Genomic DNA, 22,953 nt, shown 5'->3' with positions numbered 1-22,953 from the left:
AGCAAAGCAGCTCCATGGTTTTGTTAGCGAGAGTGGTTGCTCCTGGGTTGATCCCAGAAGGAACCTGGGATCCTGTCTGCACAGAGCTGGCCTGACTGCAGCTGTGGCAGCTCAGGCTGTGGGAGGAGGAGGAGGATGCTGGTCCCTGGGTGAGGAAGGTCTCTGCAAGAGTTGGGAAAAGGGATGAATTCACAGAATTCACAGAATGACTGGGTTGGAAGAGACATTCAGGATCATCGAGTCCAACCCAGCCCCAACACCTCACCCAGTGCCACATCCAGGCTTTGTTAAACACACCCAGGGATGGGGACTCCACCACCTCCCTGGGCAGCCATTCCAGAACTTTATCACTCTTTCCATGAAAAACTTTTTCCCAATATCCAGCCTGAGGTGGAGCCATGAGGGAAGGCGAGGAGGCAGGACCCTCCTCACTGCTCCCAACGAGGCATCATGCAGGGAGAGGCAGTGGCTCAGAGAGGAGGAAGGTCACTGCATCCTCCCACCACCCCAGAGCCCCAGCCCTGCTGCAGACATGGACACTGCTCCATGGGCTCACACACTTACACACACTGCCCATGTACCACACCCATAAATCCCTTCAAAACAATGAGCAAGGACCAAACTTCATCACAGCCACTGCCCCAGGGCTGCCCTCCCACCTTCTCCCCCTTCCAGATGGATGGGGTTGGACAGGGAGGGTATCAGGCAACACATGGCCTGCAGGAAAGTGATGGTATCCAGCTCAAATTCCATGTGAGCAGCCTCAAAATCCCTGCCAGAATTTGACTTATAACAACTAGATCCCAAATTTTCAAGCAGTTGACAGGAGTGTCCCTGATCCCTGAGGCAGCAGCTGCCCTCCAGCCTGGGGTAGCTTGGTTTACCCAGAACACATCTTTTTCCTTAAAAAAAACCTACCCAGAAGCAGCACTTGCTAAGGAGAGTTAGAAAAATCCCTTATCATGAATCTTTTGACTGTATTTCTCTCTCTTTCATCACTGCACACATCACAAAATACATCTCACTGGGGACTGCTGTTCCTGTGCTCTTGATAAATAAGGGTCCTGCCCAGGGTTACCCTGGGGCTCTGTGCCTGCTGCCAGCCCTGGTGCCGACAGCTTCCAGGGGAATTAATAAATAACAGGCAAGGCAGAGGGAAAAGGCTTTTTTGCAACTTCTGCCAAAATTCTTTTCCAGTGCTGGCTGCAGAGCCTCGTCCTTGTGTGCTGGGATAAAATGGTTTGCTGTGATGGCAGCATCCCTCTGGATGACACTGCACTAAATATCAATGCAATAATCAAAATTAATGTCCTCCCCACTGCAGCAGCCTCTCTTCCCTCTCCTCCAGCAGCTGAGCAGTCCCCACTGGGTGACACACCAGTGGTAATTTACAAACCATGGCAGTTCCCCTAAAACATCACCCCATGGCTGTGCAAACGGGGAGGAGGATGCCATGGCACGTGGCAGGCACAGGAAGGGGACATGGCTGCAGTGTTAAACCACAGTGGATGCTCTTCAAAAAGTTGCTCTCAGGTGTCTAAAGTGACAAAATCCTGGCATGGAGTGAGTCAGGTGTTTCTACCAGCCAAGGGTCCAGCTCCAACATATGCAGGTCCCTGCATGCCATGTCTGTCTGTCCTTCCCTCACACAGGTGACAGGAGCAGGGCGGATGCAGGACCTGTTTGCAGGGATGATGGGATGGTGACAGTGCCTCTGGATGCTGCCTCACACCAGGGGTGTCACAGCCCTCCAGCACTTGCAAACCACAACTGCACAATGTGAGCTCAGCTCCTCCAAGCTCTGCTCCCCACAGACAGATGAGGCTTTTGGGGGGGCTTTTCCTTACTGCTTTTGACTTTCCTCAACAGGTTCCTGTAAAAGGTGCTGCTGGAGGGATGCAGGCTCCCACTGCCAGCCCAGATCACCTCCTTCACCAAGGGAAAAGCTGCAGCCCTCGTAGCTCTGAAAACTGCACATCTCCCCCATCACAGCAGGGCACCCTGAGCTTCAGCTGAGATCCCAGACCCCAGGAGAAAACCAAAAGGGAAATTGTCCCCCCATCCCTTTGCAATACCAGGGCAGCAACACTGGCAGCTTCCTTCTGCTCTTCCATTTCTAAAGCATGACACACAGACATGAAAAACAGGAGAGAGGGGGAAATAAAAACAAAAAGCGAGGCAGCAAGAGCTGTAAAGTCTCATGTGGATATTCCAGCACTAGAAGGTGCAGCACTGCTCTCCTGCAGAGCATCCCACAGCTCCAGGGATGGAAATTGTCCCCCCACCCCTTTGCAATATCAGGGCAGCAACACTGGCAGCTTCCCTCTGCTCTTCCATTTCTAAAGCACAACGCAGGGACATATATAAAAAAACAGGAAAGAAAGGGAAAAAATATCCTGTGTGGAGATTCCAGCCCTGGAAGGTGCAGCAGTGCTCTCCTGCAGAGCATCCCACAGCTCAAGAGAATATTTGGCCCATCACACAGCTCAAAGGATGGAAATTGTCCCCCCACCCCTTTGCAATACCAGGGCAGCAACACTGGCAGCTTCCTTCTGCTCTTCCATTTCTAAAGCATGACACATGGACACACATAAAAGAACAGAACAGAGTGGGAAATAAAAAGTGAGGCAGCAGAGCTGTAAAATCCTGTGTGGGTATTCCAGCCCTGGAAGGTGCAGCAGTGCTCTCCTGCAGAGCATCCCACAGCTCCAGGGAATGCTTGGCCCACGGGGACACATCCTCTGCCAGCACCCAGCCAAGGTAGCTCCAGGCACACATTTCCCTACAAGGGCAGGCGCTCGCTCCCCGCTCTGCCGTGCCAGGGAGAGGATGGATGGCTGCCTCCTCTGCAGCAACACGGGCAGCTGCAGCAGCTCCTGTGCTCCTGGGGCACTTCCAGGAGCTTCCCTCAGACCCAGGTGCATGGGGGAAAATGAGGGTGAACAGCTCCTTTTTGCTATATGCTGGAGGATTTTTTGTGTTGGGACATGGAGATTTTGGTTCCTGCACGTTTCGGGCGGTCTCAGATGCAGAGCTGTGTCTGCCCCTGGCAGGGAGTGTGATGCATTTGTCACTGCACTGCCACCTCTGCCAGCCACTCTCCTCTGGGAGGATGCTGAAGCCTAAATCTGGTGCCAGCTTTGCAGAGAAGTGCCCAAAGCTCCCTCAGTGGTGGAGATGTTCACCCCAGGGACCAACCTCACCTGCAGATCAGCTGCAGTGGCAGGAGACTGCAGGGCACTGTGCTGCCATGGGAGAGGGACCAGGAACAGGGTGGGGTTGCCACCATCTTTCACCTCCTGCAAAATGACCCTGGGGGCTGCTGTCCTCACTGGGCACAAGGACAAACAGCAGCCTAAATGCTGATCTGCCACAAAAGACACCAAGTCAATTCCTGTGCATCCAAATCTCCTGATTTTCAGTGGCCCTGCTGCTGTCAGGGCAGGCATGTAGGGCAGAAAACACCTGCTTTGTGGTCTTGTCCCTGCTTTTACCACAGCAATGGTGATGCTCAGCACCCAGACAGGGCCTGCTGCTGGAACATGGTGAGAACAATCACAGCAGAGCTCCAACACCTGTGAGGGGTTTGCTTTGAGATGGGGAACATGAGGAGGTGCAGGGACAGTGCAGGAGGGGAGCAGGGTGGGCTCAGCAGTGGGCTGATGGTGCACAGAGGAACCTGAGCACTGGGGTTATCTCAGTGTCCTCCCTATATTTGGTACTTCTTGAGAACCACTTAGAAAAGAGACAAAGAGGCTTCTGCAAGGCCTTGGCACAGATGCCTGGAAATCTTCCTCCTGCATGCCACAGGATTCTGAGAGAACAAACACTTGAATGCATAGAGCATGGAAAATATCAAAGATACTACAGCAAGAGATCCCTGAGGGTGGTGAGCCCTTGTGAGCCTGTCAGTGTGTGACAGACCCTGAGAACATCTCCATGCTCCAAAACATCTGCAGCTCACACAAAGCCAACCTCAGATGGGCCAGAGGGGAATGGAGGCAGCCAGATATGCAAAGGATGTGAGATGAAAGGCTGGATGTGAGCAGAGTGATGGGGAGAGGAATGTAAAGCACTGAGACCACAGTGAGAACTCAAGGGTCTCAGCTTTCTGCCACTTCAAGGACAAGGAAAATCCAGCATAATGGAAACACATCTTATCTAAATCTCATCAAAGGAGAAACCTTTCCATGCAATTCCTGAATCAGCAGAACTCACAGCTATACATTTACATTCCTCAGCTGAACACCCTTGGCCATCCCTTGGATGCTCCCATGCTGGAGACCATTCCCAAGCCCTGTCTTGCAGAGACCAAGTGCTAGCCTGGCTCCTGGCCAAAACTGCCATCAAACAGCTACTTCACAGGCTTGCTAGGCCTTATTTTGGAGCAAACACAGAGACCACTGTGGGAAAGGAGATCCTGTCTGGGTAGAGTCTCTTGGCTCTATTATTGTATCTCTGTTCTATATCTAAGCCATGTTCACCCAGACACAATCCAAGCAGGTCCCCACAAGACTGCAGGAAGCACAGGGATGCAGCATTCAGGGATGCAGCATTCAGGGATGAGACAGGTAAGGAAGCCAACCCTTGCTCTGGAGTCTTGCAGGTATTCAACTGGTGCTCCCCGCTCCATTTGGGCGTTACTGTCCTGAGAATGCCTGGCAAAAAAAAAATATCACAAGACCACATATAAAAGTGGCTTTTGGAGGTATTTTCCTTTGCTTTTCAAAGGCCAGAGCAATCAGGAAGTGGAAGAGTTTCAATTGCTTCTTTCAAGTGTGATGACTGAAGCGTGATGATTTTGCCACACAGCTGTGATAGGAGAGTTGCATGGGAAACCCTGGATTTGTGAGACAGAGCAACCCATGAGCATCAGCAGCACTGTGACTGTGGGGATGAGGGAAGCTCAGAGCACCTGAAACATTGGGAGTGTGCCATAGGAGGAGAAAACTGAGCTGCTGTGCTGGCACTTGAGAGGATGTGTGCCTACCAGAAACCTCGCTGTGCTTGGAGCTGTGCAGGCAGAGCAAAGAAAAGCACTTCCTCCAGCAGTGCAGAGATTTTACAGAGAAATACAAAGTGTGGGAGAAGGACAGACTCGGCCTCAGAGTACAGATTGTGAAGTGAAGTCCAAGGGCATGCATAGGATGCAACATTAACCAGCTCTCCTACACCCAGCCTGGTGCCATGCTGTGGAATTGTTGCTACAGGCTTGTAATTGTGGGAGAAAACAGACCTGGGTGTCTGATGAGAGATGAAACAATTCAATAAAAACAGGCTAGAAACAATTTCTATCTGGTTTGTAAACACAGGAGCCCTGCACTTCTGTTTCTCTGAGCAATTGCTGAGTTTCTGCATCAGCCCCATACAGGAAGAAAGGCTGACATGAGCACCACCTGCACACCAGGACACACTGATGGGGAGGGAGATCTGTTTGTGACCATTTCCTGCCTGCAATGCTTCCCCATCCCATATTTCCAGGTACTTGCAAAGCCCTGCACCATAAGAAACCAAACACAGCTGTGACAATGCCCCAGAGCCCTCCTTGACAGGGCTGGCCAGACCTGCCTTCATCCTGGAAAGGCAAGAGTGGCTTTGCACAGATTTTCTGGGTTGTTATTACAGGGTGAAGGGAAAAAGAGGGGTTTGCTATGACACAGGTTGCCTGAGGGGTGAAAAGATGGTTTGAGCAAGGTGATGGTGTGGAAGAAATCCAGTCCTCACACACAGATTGTTCAGATCTTCCCTAAGCAAGGACAGTGCCCTTCCTGCCCCGCTTCTCCCTGCTATCACTGTCAGGGCAAGCTCACCCCAAAAAATGAATAAATAAATCCTATTTCTGGAGAGGGGCCACCCCTGTGGCAGGCACAGCACTGCTCAGCAGCCCTGGGAAAACCTGTGGGCTTAACTCAGTGCTGAGATATCCCCCACAGCAACAACTTCTGCAAGAAATGAAAGAAAAGATGATATCATCTCTTTGGAGGGCTGCCCAAAGACAGGCTGTGATTTACAGCATGGAGCCCAGGAGCACACAGGAACTGCTGCTCCAGTGTCACAGGAGCTGCTTCTCCTCTGGTTGTGCCAAGGGCTGCATCCTGAGAGATCCCTTTAAAGTGGGCAGCCACTTCAAAGCCAGTTTAAAACCAGTTTATAAGGTGTTCAGCTCTCAGTGGATCTTAGCACAGAGGTTGCCAACACCAAATAAGGATGGACAGAGAGAGGTGGAAATCTGAGAGGAAAAAAGACAGGTTTCCTGTTACAAATCAGTGTTTGATTTGTTTTGCTTCATAAGCAAAGGGATCCAGTTCCTGAAGGTTTAAGAGGAACTGAATTAATAACTTGTGGCAGGTTTATCTAATGCTCCAGCTCCAAAGGGAGCATTTCAAGCAGATGCAATCACCAACTGCTCTGCCAGGCGTGGCACCAGGAAGGAAGGGAGCAGGAGAAGACCCTTGGCACAGCAAAGCTGGGTGAACATGCAGGTGAGACATCACACAGGCAGAGGAGGTGAGTTAGGGGTCCACAAAACCCCCAGGAACCTCAAGCAAAGTGCCACCCTAACCCAGGGGGTGCAGACCATGCTCACCATCCAGGTGGTTGCGGGAAAGGTACTTGAGGCCTTCATCCAGCAGGATCACAGGCAGGGAGATCTTCATCACAACCACCCACTGTGGCCAGCTCAGGGGGGTCACCTGGAAGATGAGCTGCAGGGTGGAAAGGGTTGGACATGTCACTAGGGGAGCAGGTGGGATATTTTGTTTTAGGGATCACATTGTTGTATACAAAGGTTGAGAGAGGGTCATCACAGGAATAAAGAGGGAGGATCCAGACAGCCCAAACAGGAGGATTTCTTCAAGGTCTGTCATGATCCAAGGTGGGTTTTGGCCAAGATTAGTGAAAAATTATAGTCTTCACCTCTCCTGCAGATGGGGAAAGTGAGGCTCAAGGCAGGACTGTGTGTTTATGTGGTCACAGGTGCTCAGCAGGTGACAAGGGACAATGCAACCTCCTGGGTACATAAACATACTTCATCTTAAGCACCTTTGGGCACCAACCAAGACATCCCCAACCTTGCAAAGGAGACAACTCCTAAAGGGCTGAACCAGCCTCTGGAGATATCTAGAGGCTTTGCATTGCCCATTGGGAGAGCTCTGTTCTCCTGCCTCATGGGGCAGAATGACTCCTGATTTCCACGGCTCATGGGGCAGAATGACTCCTGATTTCCATGGCTCATGGGGCAGAATGACTCCTGATTTCCATGCTGGGTTGAGCCATGGGACCTGGCCCTGAGAGCACCTTCTGGGAACAGCCACCCCAGAAGTTTCCCGACCCAAAGATTGCCTCAGGGATGTCCTTGTCCACAGGAGGCACAGGGAGGTGACAGAGGGCACTCACAGGCATGGGCTTGACATAGAGGATGAGGAAGTGCAGAGCCATGGACATGATGATGGCCCCCAGCAGCCAGATGTTGAGCCAGGGTGGCATCCTCAGCAGCGACTGGTTCTCAGAGACACTGTGAAAGTGAGGGGACAGGGTTAGCCCCAGAAACCTCCCAACAGCTGCCCATGCTGGGAATTTCATTTCCCTCCAACATGCAAGGCCATATGCTATATCCTTTCTTTTCCAGGCTGTTCATCCCCAGGCTTTGCTGCAAACTGGATGTGGATACAACCAGCAATGCATGGATTGGGGCTGATCATTAATGACCAAATCACTAATGAATGCAGATCCAGTCCTTCCTTCACTGCTCCCAGGCACAGCACACTGCCTTGGAGCAGTTCCTCTATGGAAAACCCAGAGCTCCCCTGTGAGGATGCTCTGAACGGCTCTGCTGAGCCAAAGCAAAGCCCTCAGCCCACCCAGAGACACTCAAAGAGACAAAATCAGTCACACACAGAGCAAGGAGAGCAGCCCTGTGGGCAGCACACCTGTTCAGAGCATTGCACATTTCGATGGTCACCAGCACAGACAGAGCCATCGTCGTTGGGTATCGCGACTCGAAAATCTCACAGTCAATTCCTTCAAAGATGGGGTTGTCCTCAGTGCACCTCATGAAGTTCCTCTGTCAGCACAGGAAACTGCTGGTAAATACATGGCAGAGCAGCAGGAAAGGCAGGAGAGAGGAGGAAGAGTGGACTGGTTGGGGGGCAGGTGATGAACTGGGCTGCTGTTAAATGTCCCAGGGGTCAGAGCAACCAATAAAGTGCCTGCAGTGACCCAGCTTCTGTTGGGGTTGGGCCTTAGGGGTATAGCTGGGCAGTGCCTTGAGGCTCTCAGGTGCAGTTAGGAAGGAGTTTGAGCACACACATGTGTCTCCATCAGAAATCCATCTTCCATTGCACATGCCATTGGGATGTGATGGCACCTGCTTTCCCCCCGCCCTGCAGTTTTCACATTAGCTACAATAATGTAACATGAGAACAGATCCCTTCCAATATGGGATGAGGCACAGAGGGTACTTTCAGCTTCTCTGAATCTCTCTGAATGTGAAACTTTCCCTACTATGCTGGTGGCTGGCAGAAGCAAGGCTGGAAACAACCTGAGTGAGAGAATTTGCTTCTGTTTTAAATTACTGTCTTCTCCACCAGGAATTTGGGAATGCCACAACCAACACAGAGGAAAGATAGATAAAAGACCCCAAGACATGAAAGCACACCCTCACCCATGTCTGCAGCTGTCAGCCTGTTCCCTCCTGACTCACCAGCTGATGGAAGGAGACCTGTGGTCCCTCGGCGTCGTACAGGAACCACCAGGTGGCTGCTCCCACTGTGGCCAGGCCCACGTACACTGTGGCCAAGAGAGACACCCTTACCCCAGCACCAGACAGGGACCCCTGTTGTGTGGTGATTTCAGGGTTTACCCCAGAACCTCGGGCCCCTCCCCTGAAGATTCCCTCCCCAGGTGTGTCAGTCACCTCTTTTCCACACCCTGACCCCTCCCAGCACTGTCTGTCAGTCCTGGCATTCCAGAAGGGCATTGAGTGATTGGCAGATCCAAAGGATGCCCTCCACCCCTGGGGGGCATTGGGCCATCCAGGTGTCCTTTGTCCCTTTGGCCCTCCCCTCCTGTCCCTGCTTGGTGGCTCCCTACCCCTTCCCTGCCCCTCTCCCTGGGGTTAAAGGAGCAGCAACCACGGGCTCAGGGAGTTCTGTTGGAGCTGGTGCTGCATTCAGAGGCCTGAGGGCCAGAATAAAGCTCTGGATCCAAACCCTCCATCAGAACCGACTCCTTTCCTTCACCATCCCCTTAAAGCTTCTCCACAGAGGGAAACCTGAGGAGCAGCCCCAGTTATGGGGGGAAGCTCCATCCCAGCACCACCAGAGCTCCTGCAGGCCTGGACTTGTCCCCACGGGCCCAGCTGCAGCATCCAGCCGCCAAATGTGTCTGTGGGGTGAAACACCACACACCCAGCCAGCCCAAAGTGTCTGTGGGGTGAAACACCACACACCCAGCCAGCCCAAAGTGTCTGTGGGGTGAAACAGCACAGTGCCACTATTTGGTTCAGCAGTGAAGGCCAGACAAGCTCAGGCACGTCTCATCCAGCTATACTGGTAATTATTCCAGTAGACCCCAGCCCAGGACAGCCCAGGCCCACCCTGACACACCCTCCCACCCAGCAGCACCCACCTCCCACAGCCAGGTAGCGGAAGAAGAGCCAGCCACTGATGAGGGGCTCCTTGGGGTTGCGGGGCTGCTTGTCCATGATGTCCAGGTCGGGGGGGTTGAAACCCAGCGCTGTGGCCGGCAGCCCGTCCGTCACCAGGTTCACCCACAGCAGCTGCACGGGGATGAGGGCCTCGGGCAAGCCCAGGATGGCTGTCAGAAAAATACTGCAGAAAAAAAAAAAAAAAGGATGTGAAATTATACACACTCTGGGCAGCTAAGGTTCTGTGTCATGCAAGGGGGAGAGAACATCTGGATCCAAAGCCTCAAACTGTCTATTCACCCCAAGTCCTGCAGACGAACCCACAGCCCCTGATAATGAACATGAAGCCCAGCACTGAATTTTGCAGCTAAAATTTGTTTCTGTTGCTATTAAAATCTGCTTTGCAGTTATCCAACTATTGATGTCCCCAGGCCACAAAGGTACCTGTGACAGTGTTTACAGGGGTCTCAGGTTGAGGGAAGAGACGAGGATTTGACTCCATGTTTCAGAAGGCTTGATTTCTTATTTTATGATATATATTATATTATACTAAAATAATAGAATAAAGGATTTCATCAGAAGGCTAGCTAAGAATAGAATAGCAAAGAATGATAACAAAGGTTTGTGGCTCAGACTCTCTGTCCAAGCTAGCTGACTGTGACTGGCCATTAATCACAAACATCCAACATGGGTCAATCACAGATCCACCTGTTACATTCTACAGCAGCAGATAATCATTGTTTACATTTTGTTCCTGAGGCTTCTCAGCTTCTCAGGAGGAAAAATCCTAAAGAAAGGATTTTTCGTAAAAGATGTCTGTGACAGGTTCCCATTCCCAGCACAAACACCCATGCTGAAATGCAAGGGCAAAGGATGATCCCAAGAGATCCCAAGGTTGTGCTGATGTTGTTGAGGACTGGGAGGGATGGGCAGGGGCAGGGATAGCTGTGACTGGGTGATAGCAGCCTGTGTACAAATATCTGCACGCGGATCAGGCACTTGCATGAGCTTAAATAGGCAATACTTTGACAGAACAGGTCCTGCAGTATGGCAGGATTGTAAAACTACCAAAAAAAAAAATCAATCTCTCTGCCCTTGGGGAACAAGACATGGTGCCTGGGATTACCAGTTTGGGCCCTACACACTGCTGCCTGCAGGTGCCCTGCCCCAGGGGATGTGTCCCCCCCTGCAGCATGGTGCCCGCTGTGGGAGGCTCTCACCAAACGACCTCCCCGACGTTGGAGGAGATGAGATAGCGGATGAACTGCTTCATGTTGCTGTAGATGGCTCTGCCCTCCTCCACGGCCGACACGATGGTGGAGAAGTTGTCGTCAGAGAGCACCATCTCAGCAGCTGACTTGGCCACGGCTGTGCCCGACCCCATGGCGATGCCAATCTCTGCCTTCTTCAGCGCCGGGGCGTCATTGACACCGTCACCTGTCTGCACACAGCCGGGGTCAGCGTGGAGGGATTGTGCTGCGCTGTGATGTCATGGTTTGCCTCAGGTACACTGGGCCCCTCCCTGAAGATCCCTTCCCCAGGTGTGTCAATCACTTCTCCTTTCCCCTCCTAGCACTGTCTGTCAGTCCTGGCATTCCAGAAGGGCACTGAGTGATTGGCAGATCCAAAGGGTGCCCTCTACCCCTGGGGGGCATTGGGCCATCCAGGTGTCCTTTGTCCCTTTGTCCCTCCCCTCCTGTCCCTGCTTGGTGGCTCCCTGCCCCTCTCCCCGGGGTTAAAGGAGCAGCAACCACGGGCTCAGGGAGCTCTGGATCCAAACCCTCCATCAGAACCGACTCCTTTCCTTCACCATCCCCTTAAAGCTTCTCTGGCAGAGGGAAACCTGAGAAGCAGCCCCTGTTATGGGGGGAAGCTCCATCCCAGCACCACCAGAGCTCCTGCAGGCCTGGACTTGTCCCCACGTGCCAACTGCAGCATCCAGCCAGGCAAAAGTGTCTGTGGGGTGGAACACCACACACCCAGCCAGCCCAAAGTGTCTGTGGGGTGAAACACCACACACCCAGCCAGCCAAAAGTGTCTGTGGGGTGAAACACCACATACCCAGCCAGCCAAAAGTGTCTGTGGGGTGAAACACCACACACCCAGCCAGCCAAAAGGGTCTGTGGGGTGAAACATCACACACCCAGCCAGCCCAAAGTGTCTGTGGGGTGAAACACCACATACCCAGCCAGCCAAAAGTGTCTGTGGGGTGAAACACCACACACCCAGCCAGCCAAAAGGGTCTGTGGGGTGAAACACCACAGTGCCGCTGTTTGGATCAGCACCAAGGGCCAGACAAGCCCAGGCATGTCCTGTCCAGCCATATTGGTATTTACTGCAATAGGATGGAGCAGGGTGGGGAGGAGGGGACAGGGGCTGGCAGGGTGTCCCTGAGGGCTCACCATGGCCGTGATCTCGTTGAAGGACTGCAGGTACTCCACGATGCGGGATTTGTGCGCGGGCTCCACGCGGGCGAAGCATCGCGCCTCACGGCACGCCTGGCGCTGCGCCTCGGGGGGCAGCTCATCGAACTCCCGGCCCGTGTAGGCCCTGCCAGACACGTCCTCGCTCTCGGAGAAGATCCCGATCCGGCGGCAGATGGCCACCGCCGTGCCCTTGTTGTCGCCGGTGATCATGATGACGCGGATGCCGGCCTTGCGGCACATCTCGATGGACGAGGTGACCTCTTTGCGCGGAGGGTCCAGCATCCCCACGCAGCCCACAAAGGTCAGGTTGTTCTGGGAGGGAGGAACACACCCCAGACCCACGTTAACCCCTTGGGATGCATCCACTTCCCACCTTGGGCTTCACTGGGATTTCCCCTGGGAAGAAACTTCCAAGAGGTTTCTGGAATTTATGGTATAAAGAGGTAGGAATTTATGGAATTCCGACACACCCCCTATAGCAAGCCCCACCACCACAACCAACCCTATCCCAAGGCCATAGCCAACAACACCCCAGTCGGCCCACTCTTCTGGGTAAGGATCCAGTGAATAAACAAACACTTCCAACATCCCCCCTAAATAAACCATAACAATCACCAAAGACACAAAGCAAACCCCCAAGCTTACCAGCCTACCACACCCTACAACCGCCGCTACAACCAGCCCCAGCAATAAGGAGAGGGGTTAGATGCAACTGCCAACCCCCCTAAAATAAAGCACAACCCTAAAAATAAAACAAATTCTATCATAAATTCCTACCTATTCATACCATAATTTCCTAACTATGGAATTCTGTGGCAGTGTTGAGGATTGCAATACAAGATGTTTTCTTGTATTGCATTACCGTCTGTATGGCAGATTATCTTTTGTCAAGTGGGCAGTTTGCCTTATCTCTCTCTGTGAGTGACCACATTCACACCTCCCTTGGGAGGGGACACCTGCTGATAACAGCTATTGAATGTCCCTGCATGCCTGATAAGAACTATAACATCCCATTGGGAGATGTGAGCCTAGAGGGAGAAGCCAAGCATTCCTACATGGATATAACCTGGAGGTTCTGGAACACCAGCATGGTTTCTCCACTGGATTCCCCAGAGGAACACCAGCTGCCTCTCCTTCCACTGGATCTTCAGAGGAAGAATCCATCCTTCTCTACAGGATCCCTGCTCCAGCAGAACCACCCCTGACACTGCAGGAGGGCTGCAGCCACATTTCCAATTGGACTGCTACCAACACCCTGACCCAGAGGGTCACGTGAACAGCTAGGATTACCCAATCATGTATTAGCTAGAGACATGTGAACAGTAGAGATTTATTATAAATATAGTCTTTTTAGGAATAATAAATTTGGCTTCACTGGATCATGTTGGTCATGGTGTGATGTCCCTGAACCTCTGCACCCTGCATTTTTGGGGGAGAAAAATCCAGCTGGGACAGCTGGGGAAACTCTGGGCACAAGGAAGATGGAGAGCAAGGGCAGATGTGGGGCGCTGTACCTCGTAGTGGACGAAGGCGGCCGAGTCGTGCAGCTGCATGCTCTCCCTGCGCACGGGCGCGTCCTGCGTGGCCAGGGCCAGGCAGCGCAGGGTGTCCATGCCCATGCCCCAGTCCCGGATCCTGCCCAGGATCTTGTCCCTCACCGGGGCCGTCAGCGGGACCTTGGCGGTGCCCACGCGCACGTGGGTGCAGCGCTCGATGACGCTCTCCGGGGCGCCCTGTGGGGAGGAGAAGAGGGCTCAGGGGATGGAGTGAGGATGGAGGGTCAAAGGAAGTGTCAGAGGGAGGGAAGGCACCAAGTTTGGGTAAAAACAGAGGAGATCTCCCCAAATTCCAGCACTCATCCCAGCCCTGTGGCTCAGGGCACTAGATGGCAGCCTCTGACTGAACACACCGGGATCACACCCAGGTCACCAAGAGCAGGATCTGCTGGAGAGCCAGCTGGCCCTGCAAAACCTACAGATCCTCCTGAAATACTTCCACCCCACACTGTAAGAGTGACAGGGGGTAACATGGTCAGGACAAATGGAGATAAGAGATCTCTGCAGCCAGGTCTTGGGTGGAACTTGGGGTTTATTGCAAAGGGCCTGGGTGCAGGGCCCTGCTGGGAGCTGCCAAACACAGCTCAGAGCAGGCCCCAGAGAAGAGAGGGCGAGAGAGGATGAGAGAGTAAAAGCATAAGAGAGTAGAAGGGGTGAGAGCTAAGAGGCAAGAGGTAAGAGAGCGAAGTTCTCATTACAATACAATAAATCATCTTCTGTGTTGAATATTCTCATTCTCACTAATCAATCTAGTACAATATACAAATCATATAGCATTTACATACAGCCTATAAGAATCATTACATTACCATACTGTGTTACATTTTAAACCCTAAAAACTCCTCTTTGGGCCCCTTCTGCCAAGCTGTGGGGTCTGCTCTGACCCTTGGGCCTGTCTGCAAGCAGAGGGTGTTGTTCCATCAAAAGGAGATCACCTTCAGTGGCCACACCATTGTTTTCCAGGTGTTCAGTAACTGAGGGATCTCAAAGCTTGCTTTCATTTCAATCTCACTTTTAGTTTCCATATTCTCAAAATCTTTTGACAGACAATCATATTTATAAGGCTTTCCTGTTTCATCTTCCTCAACACCAACCCAAAGACCCCTGCTCTGACCTGCAGAGGATGAGAGCTGGAAATCTGTGAGGGAACAAATGTGTGATACTCAGAGGATGTTTGTGATGCCTTTGCAATTCAGGAAAACATGTCCTTGAGCATCCCAGCCTCTCACCCCAGCCCTCCTGACCTTACAAAGCACCCTGACATTACTCTTTAATATAAAACTTGCAATCTTTCTATTGCATCTCTTAAAAAGCTCTCCCAGGGCCACAGATGCAGAGGCTTCAGAGGGTCCCAGCCTGGCCTGGAGGGCAGAGTTCACCCACCCAGATAATTTCCCAGTGGGAACAACAATATTCAAATCTTCTCAGAGTCAGCGGGGAGAAATTCCACCACATCTCTTCCCTTGGGAAGAAAATTTCCTATGAAACACTATTTTATTTCTGGCTTCAGTGGAAAACTGGACATCATCCTTTGGGCATTACTGGCATCCAGAGGGTCCAAGCCTTTAATAAAGGCAAGTGCCCAAATTCTGCACAAGGGCAGCTCTCCCTTGCCCCAGCACCGGCACACTCAGCGGCACCTTTCCCTCCCTCTAAACCATCTCATCCCCTTTCTTCCCTCATCAATATGGCAAACACTCACCTCCTCCCTGACCCCACCAGCCTACCTGCTGGATCCTGAATCCCCAGGCAGCTCAGAGTTTTCTCCAGCACTGCAGGAAATGCTCTGCAGTTCCCCTCACCTTCCCCAGAGTGTGAGAGTAGCTGCAGAGCATCACCACTGCCCTGTGCAGCCAGGGCCAGATGCTGCTGTGTCAGGACCTAGGGCATCCCTCTGGCTGTCCTGAGCAGCCAAGAGCCCTGCCAGGGGGCTCAGGGACCCTGGCACAGAGCCCAAAACACCTGTGGGTTTGATTATGACCCGTGGACCAAATCACCAATGTTATATGAAGGTCTGCAAGCCACAACAGTTTAGGTAGAATAATAGTGAAGTTATCACAGGGTGGAAAAGTAGATTTTAGAGTTTCTGGTATGGGGGTTCAGGAGGCAAGATGGAGGGAACTGGGCATGTCCAGCCTTTCTCCTTCTTCTTCCTGGCCTCCATCTTCTGCTGTGATGGTGGCACTTTTGGATTGGTTTAGAGTAGAAGCTCACTATCTAACATAGGTGATAGGTGTTGGAAAGTAATTGCAAATAATGTACATGTAGTTTTTAGTATAAAGACATAACACTGCCCTGGGGCAGGCAGAGTGCCTGGAACTGTCTTGCTGAGCTGACCTTGGCAGGGCAGGAGAAAATCTTTTATAGGTAAGACGCAATAAACAACCTTGAGACTGAGAACTGAAGAGCTCAGAGTCCTTCTTCAAGCGCTGGGCTGGGAAAAGAAACTTCTGAACTTTTCTTGGGTTCACTCTGACAAGCTAATGATCCCGACACTGCTGGGTGTGTGAGGGGAAGCTGGACCCTGCAGGTGCTGCAGCCCTACCTTGACAAACAAACTAACAGTGGCTTCAGCCCTACCTTGACAAACATCTTGCTGCCAGCAGAGTTGTTGCCAGCCCCGCTGGGGGTGCAGTACACGGACATGGACTTGCGGTCCCGGGAGAACTCCAGCGTGCACTCCTTCCTCATCAGCTGCTTGATCACCTGCAGGAACAGCACGGGGCTGAGCAGCACAGGCCAGGGACACTGCTGCTCTCTGACAACCCTGCTGAGCCCCTGCGATGGGAGGAGAAAGGCAGCCACAGGAGCCAGGAAGGTTTCAGATAAGCTTGCCTTATCAGAAAGGAGTCAGAATATTTATTACAATCTGCACAGATCTATCCTGAGGAAAAATGCTGGAACCGAGAGCCCTCTGAGCAAGGGAAGACATTGTAAGATCCAACAGAGGAAATACAGACCCAAAATAAAGTGTGTTTTCACCCAGGAGGACAGAGAGACACTGGAGCAGGGGAGTAGCCAGAACAAGATATTTTCTTGTCAAAAATAGATGTTTCCAAGGAGCAAATGTCACTGGGGCAGGCCAGGCTCAGGGGAACGGGGTTTGGTTCATGCTGGAGGGTGGCTGCTCAGTGCAAACTGGGCACCCAAAGATAACTCCAAACTTGCTCATCTGCAGCCAGAGCTCAGGCTCTCATTTAGAGGGTCTCTCCTGCCTGAGCAGGGACTGCACTGAGTTGAAGCCTCAGGAATAACCTGCTCCAAAGCTGGTCCTCAAGGCCCTGGCATCAGCTCCCCAGGGCCACTGTTCCAAAACCAGCTCACCATGAGAGCCCAGAAATCACATCCTTGTGCAAATCAGTCCCTTAGATCATCGCAAGTGTTTATTTGCCCAAAATTCAGCAATCCTCAATCCCTCCTCTCCCTCCCATCCCCCAGTGCTGCAGCTCACAAGGGTTTCTCCCCACTCACTGAGTTGCAGGCGTTGGCTCTCTCCACCTTGGACAGCTTGCTGAGGTCGGTGTTGAAGACATTCATCTTCTCAACCAGGCACGTCAGGGCTGTTTCAGTGGCTTCCCCCACCTTCTCATAGACTTTTTTGGACTAGAGGGCAGAAGGAAAGAGCTTAAGCTTTAGAGCACATCCTCCACACACTGCTGCTGCTCCTGAGGATGCTGCCACCCACCACACCAAGGCATCCCCAGGGGATGAGGGAAGCCAGGGAAGGGGATCCCAAGGGACAAACTCTACTCTTGCTGGACCTGAAGCACCTGCAGCACAGCAAGAGCATCCTCCCTACCCCACCCAGGCCCTGGTGCCCCCACACCTCATTGTAGTCCAGCGAGGAGTCATTGCAGAGGGCACAGATGGTGGCCAGCTCCACCAGCCCGTCGTACTGCCCGCACTGCACCGGCTGCTCGTCCTTCAGGCTGCGGGCAGAAAACAACCATGGGGAAACCCAGAGCACACAGGGAATATTTCCCTGTCTGCTCTGAGGTGCCCTGACCCCCAGGGGAGCACTGACTTTGACCTTCATTCATGGAGAAAGTTTCCTAAACTCCAGAATAGACTGGAGTCCACAAAAGTGTGAAATAGATTATAGAGAGTAGTGTAGTTATATCACTTAGGTGGGAAATTTAGGTTTTGGAATTTTTAGTATGTTGTGGATGGAAATAAGATGGAGGGCACAGGGTGTCCTCCTGGATTTCTTCTTCTTCCTTCTTCTTCTTGGGTTTGGGTGGCATTTTGTAATTGGGCAGAAAAGTCCACATTGCAGCTCTTTGGGATCAGTTATTGGGTTAAAAGGGAAAATAATCTACAGCAATTGGTTCTTAATTGGATAGTTTAGTCTTAAAAGACCATATAACAAGAGATTGTTGGCCATTTTGTGCCTTCTAATGAAAAGCTGCCAAGCTCACAGTAGTGAGACTGTTTTACTGATAAGAAATAATAAACACTTGAGTCCCAACATGAACTACCCTCTCAAGTGCCTTCAATCCAGACCCAGGGAAACCACAACTGGAACCACCACGCAACCCCAACAGCCTCACACCAGCTCACACCTTCAATACAGTTAGCTCACCCTAAACATCCCTCCTAGGGGGATACACAGCCTACACATCACTCTTGTAAAAGCAGAAGCAAAAGCCCAATTAAAGCACCAGTGCTGGCAATAAATCCTTGGGTTCACATTTTGTACTTTATTAAATGGGGCAGCACTAAATTGCAAATAAAATATCACAGGAGGCAAATAAATTCTGCAAGTGGCCCAGAACAAGGGGAGCAGCAGAGGAGTTCAAAGGAGCAAGCAGGGGCTGCTCACAGGCTGATGATGAAAATGATGGACCAGAAAAGGGGCAAAGAAATTCATGTTAAAATCCATCACCTCAGGGGTTTCCATTTGCTTTGAATCCAGAGGAGCTGTGGAACCAACAGCAAGTCCCTTCCCCTCCCTGTGATGCTGTTTCACACTCCAGAGGGAACCCAGGGGAGCATTTAGGAGCAGCAGAGAGCTTGAACAGCTGCACTGCTGTGGCTGCTTCCAAGCAAGTGTTGAACTGTGATCTCTGCTTCCTCAATAGCAGCTCTTTGCTACGGAAAGGAGCAGCCCTGAACACTCCAGCTGCTTCTCCTCTCCTGGTGGCAGGAATGGTAGCAGTGGTTTTGAAGGAAATCAAAAATTCCCCTGGTTCCAGCAGAGGTAACTGCAGGTTAGAGCTGTGTAAACCCAGCCGGTCATCTGCTGGCTGGAAAAATAATTTGTCAGGCATTTACTAGGATCAGCTTATTCCACTGTTGGTTCCCAATGGAAAGAACATTTTGGAGCCCTTGTTACAGCTCGGGAGCGGAAAACACGGAGCAGCCAAGAAAATCTGAAAAATCTGTTTGCTGAGGGAGACAAAGCCACACTGGGCTGTGAGTGGGAAGGGAGAGCCACTGCTCCTGCCCAGAGAGGCTGCCCAGCCCTGGGCTCACAGGGAGGGACAGCAGACACAGCAAGCATGGCTTGTGCAGCACGGGATCCCCTGGACATTGTGGGAAGGGATGGGAGCCCCATGGTCAGACCCATGTGCTGGGAAAAACATCAGCAAAGGGGCTCTGTCACAGACATCTTTTCATGGAAAATCCTTTCCTTAGGATTTTTTCTCCTGAAAAGCTGAGAGGCCTCAGGAACAAAATTTAAATATTGATTATCTGTTGCTGTGGAATGCAACAGGTGCATCTGTGATTAGCTCATGTTAGTTTGTTTGCAATTAATGGCCAATCACAGTCAGCTGGCTCAGACTCTCTGTCTGAGACAGAAGCTTTGTTATCATTCTTTTCTGATTCTACTGTTAGCTTAGCTAGCCTTCTGATGAAACCTTTTCTTCTTTTAGTATAGTTTTAATGTAATATATATATAATAAAATAATAAATTAAGCCTTCTGAAACATGGAGTCAGATCCTTGTCTCTTCCCTCATCCAAGAACCCTTGTGAACACGGTCACAGGGCTGCTGGCTGGGTGCTGTGTGAGCAAAGGCAGTGTCCTGCATGAAACATCCCCCTGCCAAGGCCAGGTTAAAGCAAACAAGCCTTTAGTGCCACCAGCCCTGGGGGAAGGGGGATGCTCTCCTCAGCAAGCCCACACATCCCTCTCCATACACAACACAGGCACAGGGCTAAATCAAAACTCAGGAGCAACAAAAAATGTTGCAGACCAACAGAGCGGCCCTGAATGCAGCCCCCAGAGCCAGGGGACACTGAGCTTCAGAGGCTGGCAGGCACAAGCTCAGCCCCTGGGTCCTCCTCAGTTTTAATTGAAATGCACTGACTGACACCAGCTTATGACTTGGCTCAGCTTTTAATGGAGATTCCTAGCCAGGGATCAAATTGGCTCCATAAATATTCATGAAATTATGTCTGTGGCTGAGACGAGTTACAGCTGCTCCACGGATGAGCAGAAGGGACCATGCTGACAAATGTGTCTGGGATCACTGAGCAAAGCAGAGGGGAGCAGAGAGTGCTCCCACCACCAGCTGAGCTCTTCATCTGCCTTCTTGCTACACTGAAAGCCACCACCTCCTTCCAAAGGAACAGGAATAAACAAATACAACAGCAGAGAACCCCATGAGTGTGATAACACTTCAGAGAAAAGCCCCCAGCTCCCACTCCCTGCCCATGCCTGCCCTGAGACACAGCCTGACATCAGCAGGATCCAGCTGCCCTGGGCACACCAGCCATGGCAGCCACCACTGCTGTGGGCACAGGGCTCAGGGAGCACTGTCCTGGTGGGGTTTGAGCCATTTGCAAATCCCCCTGAGCACTGCTGGTGGCTCCTGGACAAGCTGCCCACCCTGCATCCTGCAACAGCCACCAGCCAATACCCAAACTGTGCAGGCTCCAGAAACATGGTGAGGCATCTTCTGCTGCAAAGTGAAATAGATTACAGAGAGTAGTGTAGGTGTATCACTTGGTGAGAAATTTAGGGGAAATTTCTATGTGATGAAATTTCTGTGAAATTTTTATGTTCATCTCCAATCCCACATTTGTCATCATGGTTCATGGGTGGCCTTGTTTTATTGGGATTGCTAACCAAGGGAGAGCCAAGGGTGTGGAACCCTCTGCTGAGCAGTGGGAAGGCAGAGCCAGGGTGAGCAGCACCCAAACCAAGCGGGGCAGGATCTGGGTGTGAGGGAAGGGAAACACTGTCCTGGTGCCCATGGACAGCAGAGCCCAGCCCATCACCCAACACCTGCAAGCCCACTGGGGATCCCCATGGACAGGACTGCAAACCACCATGGAAACCCCTCCTTTCCCCCAGCCATGGCCATGAATCCAACCCTCCCACCTCCCCCAGCTCTGCTGCCAGCCCAGAGCCCCCTGTGTCCCTGGGGATGGGACCCTCACTCACATCTGTCCCTCGGGCGCGTAGGTGGAGCCGGTGATGCTGAACTCGTGCAGGCTGCACTGGCTGCCCTCCACCTTCTCCATGATGAACATCTGCCAGGGCAGAGGGGCAAACAGAGCATCAGGCAGCACATTCTGGGTACAGCCCTCGTGACCAGCCTGGAAACCCACCACAATGCACTGTCCCAGTTATCATGGCCCTGCTGGCACCAGGCTCAGGTGGCACGGACATGGTTTATGAAAATTCCTTTCCTTAGGCTCTTTTCTCCTGATAAGCTGAGAATCCTCAGTAACAAAATGTAAACTATGGTTATCTGCTGCTGTGGAATGCAACAGGTGCATCTGTGATTGGTCTCATGTGGTTGTTTGTAATTAATGGCCAATAATAGTCCAGCTGTCCAGACTGTCTCAGTCAGCCACAAACCTTTGTTATCATTCTTTTTCTATTCTTAGCCAGCCTTCTGATGAAATCCTTTCTTCTATTCTAATACATAATTTAAATAGAATCACAATATATATTATATATTATATATTATATATTATATATTATATATTATATATTATATATTATATATTATATATTATATATTATATATTATATATTATATATTATAGATATTTTTTCTAATATATTCTATATTCTATTCTTTTATAATATACAATTTCAATAGAATTATTCTTCTATTCTTTTATAATATATAATTTTATTTTATATATAATATAAATATATATAATAAAATAATAAATCAGCCTTCTGAAACATGGAGTCAGATCCTCATCTCTTCCCTTGTCCTGGGACCCCTGTGAATGCCACCACACTCAGGCCCATCCCTGGTCAGCCACTACCCCTGGGTGTCCCCAAATCCTTCAAGCTCTCCTCTGCCTTTGTCATGTTCACCTCCTGCAGCTCCTTCTTTCCCTAGGAGATGTGAGATGCTGAGCCTGTTCCTAAGAAGGTTCCTGTGTTTGTCTTGGAGCACAGGAGGGTCAAGGTTTCCACTCCTGCCCTGGAAAGCCTCTGCAGGGCAGGATCCAAGCAGGGGTGGCTGCCCCTGCCACCCTTCCCAGCCAGCTCTCAGCCACCAGCCTTGTGCCTTGCTGGGATCACAGCTCAGCTCTGTAATAAAACCCCAGTGAGCCATAAAAGTCCCCCGCACTCCATTTTTAGTGATTTTTGCCTTTCAAAATCATTCCAGTTTTTCTTTTGCTGCTATAATGAGACAAATCCCTCAAACTCTGAAATAAAATTACAATTCCCCTCTCCCCAAGCTCCCCCAGTCCCCCTTGTCCCTCCCAGCACAGCCCACCTGTGAGGGCAGCATCCCTGGGAACAGGAGCAGAGAGTTCAGAGATGCTCATTTCTGCTTCTTGTTATTTATGACCCACACTGAAGCCAAAAAGCAACATAATAAATTAAAAAAATAAACAAAGAAATAAATAAAACTGGTTTGGCAAATGCATTTCCCTGGCTGCAGAGGGAAGCCAGGATTTAATGTGGATGCAGAGAAGTGCTGCTCTCCTCAGCTCCACGAATTTGCTGAGTGCCTCGAGAAAGCAGGTGCAGGGAAAACTGTTCCACTCCAACCTGTCTCAAAATAATTGTTTTTTCACTCTATTTATTTTCCTCTGGCTGTTTATGTTGTTCCCCAGGAGAGGGAAGCAACAGATGCTGGAGAAATCAGCAGGCATCACTCAAGCACCAGAGATGCAACAGCTCCAGCTACCACCCACTCCTCTGCCTTCCACGTTTCCTCTGGCAACAAACAGAGGTTCACCTGCTATTATTATTAATTATTACTTGCTATTATTATTAATTATTGATAATAATACAAGGACACCTCATCGGTGTGAGCCTCCCCCATACAGGAGGGGTCCCAGGTATGAGCTTGGGGACAAGCCAAGCCATAGGGGATGTTCAGGGGAGCCCAATCCCAGCAT

The 22,953-nt window shown here is 51.1% G+C and overlaps 1 protein-coding gene across 1 annotated transcript in view; it reads right to left on the bottom strand.

Moving 5' to 3' along the window:
- The window catches only part of ATP2A3 (ATPase sarcoplasmic/endoplasmic reticulum Ca2+ transporting 3), a 63,008-nt gene that overhangs the window by 4,716 nt on the left and 35,339 nt on the right, over window positions 1–22,953 (bottom strand). Inside the window, exons 9-20 of the mRNA XM_058037400.1 lie at window positions 21,020–21,108; window positions 17,455–17,557; window positions 17,100–17,231; window positions 16,209–16,334; window positions 13,587–13,805; window positions 12,049–12,384; window positions 10,867–11,087; window positions 9,628–9,830; window positions 8,702–8,787; window positions 7,929–8,062; window positions 7,396–7,513; window positions 6,587–6,704 (exon numbers count right to left, since the gene is read on the bottom strand). Coding sequence (XP_057893383.1) covers window positions 6,587–6,704; window positions 7,396–7,513; window positions 7,929–8,062; window positions 8,702–8,787; window positions 9,628–9,830; window positions 10,867–11,087; window positions 12,049–12,384; window positions 13,587–13,805; window positions 16,209–16,334; window positions 17,100–17,231; window positions 17,455–17,557; window positions 21,020–21,108 — 1,885 coding nt within the window. The remainder of the gene's footprint in view (window positions 1–6,586; window positions 6,705–7,395; window positions 7,514–7,928; window positions 8,063–8,701; window positions 8,788–9,627; window positions 9,831–10,866; window positions 11,088–12,048; window positions 12,385–13,586; window positions 13,806–16,208; window positions 16,335–17,099; window positions 17,232–17,454; window positions 17,558–21,019; window positions 21,109–22,953) is intronic.

Source organism: Melospiza georgiana, chromosome 19 (assembly GCF_028018845.1).
Source record: "Melospiza georgiana isolate bMelGeo1 chromosome 19, bMelGeo1.pri, whole genome shotgun sequence".
In the NCBI taxonomy this organism is placed as follows: domain Eukaryota; kingdom Metazoa; phylum Chordata; class Aves; order Passeriformes; family Passerellidae; genus Melospiza; species Melospiza georgiana.
The sequence above is the reverse complement of the archived record's forward strand: the minus strand, read 5'-3'. Positions and strand labels throughout refer to the sequence as shown.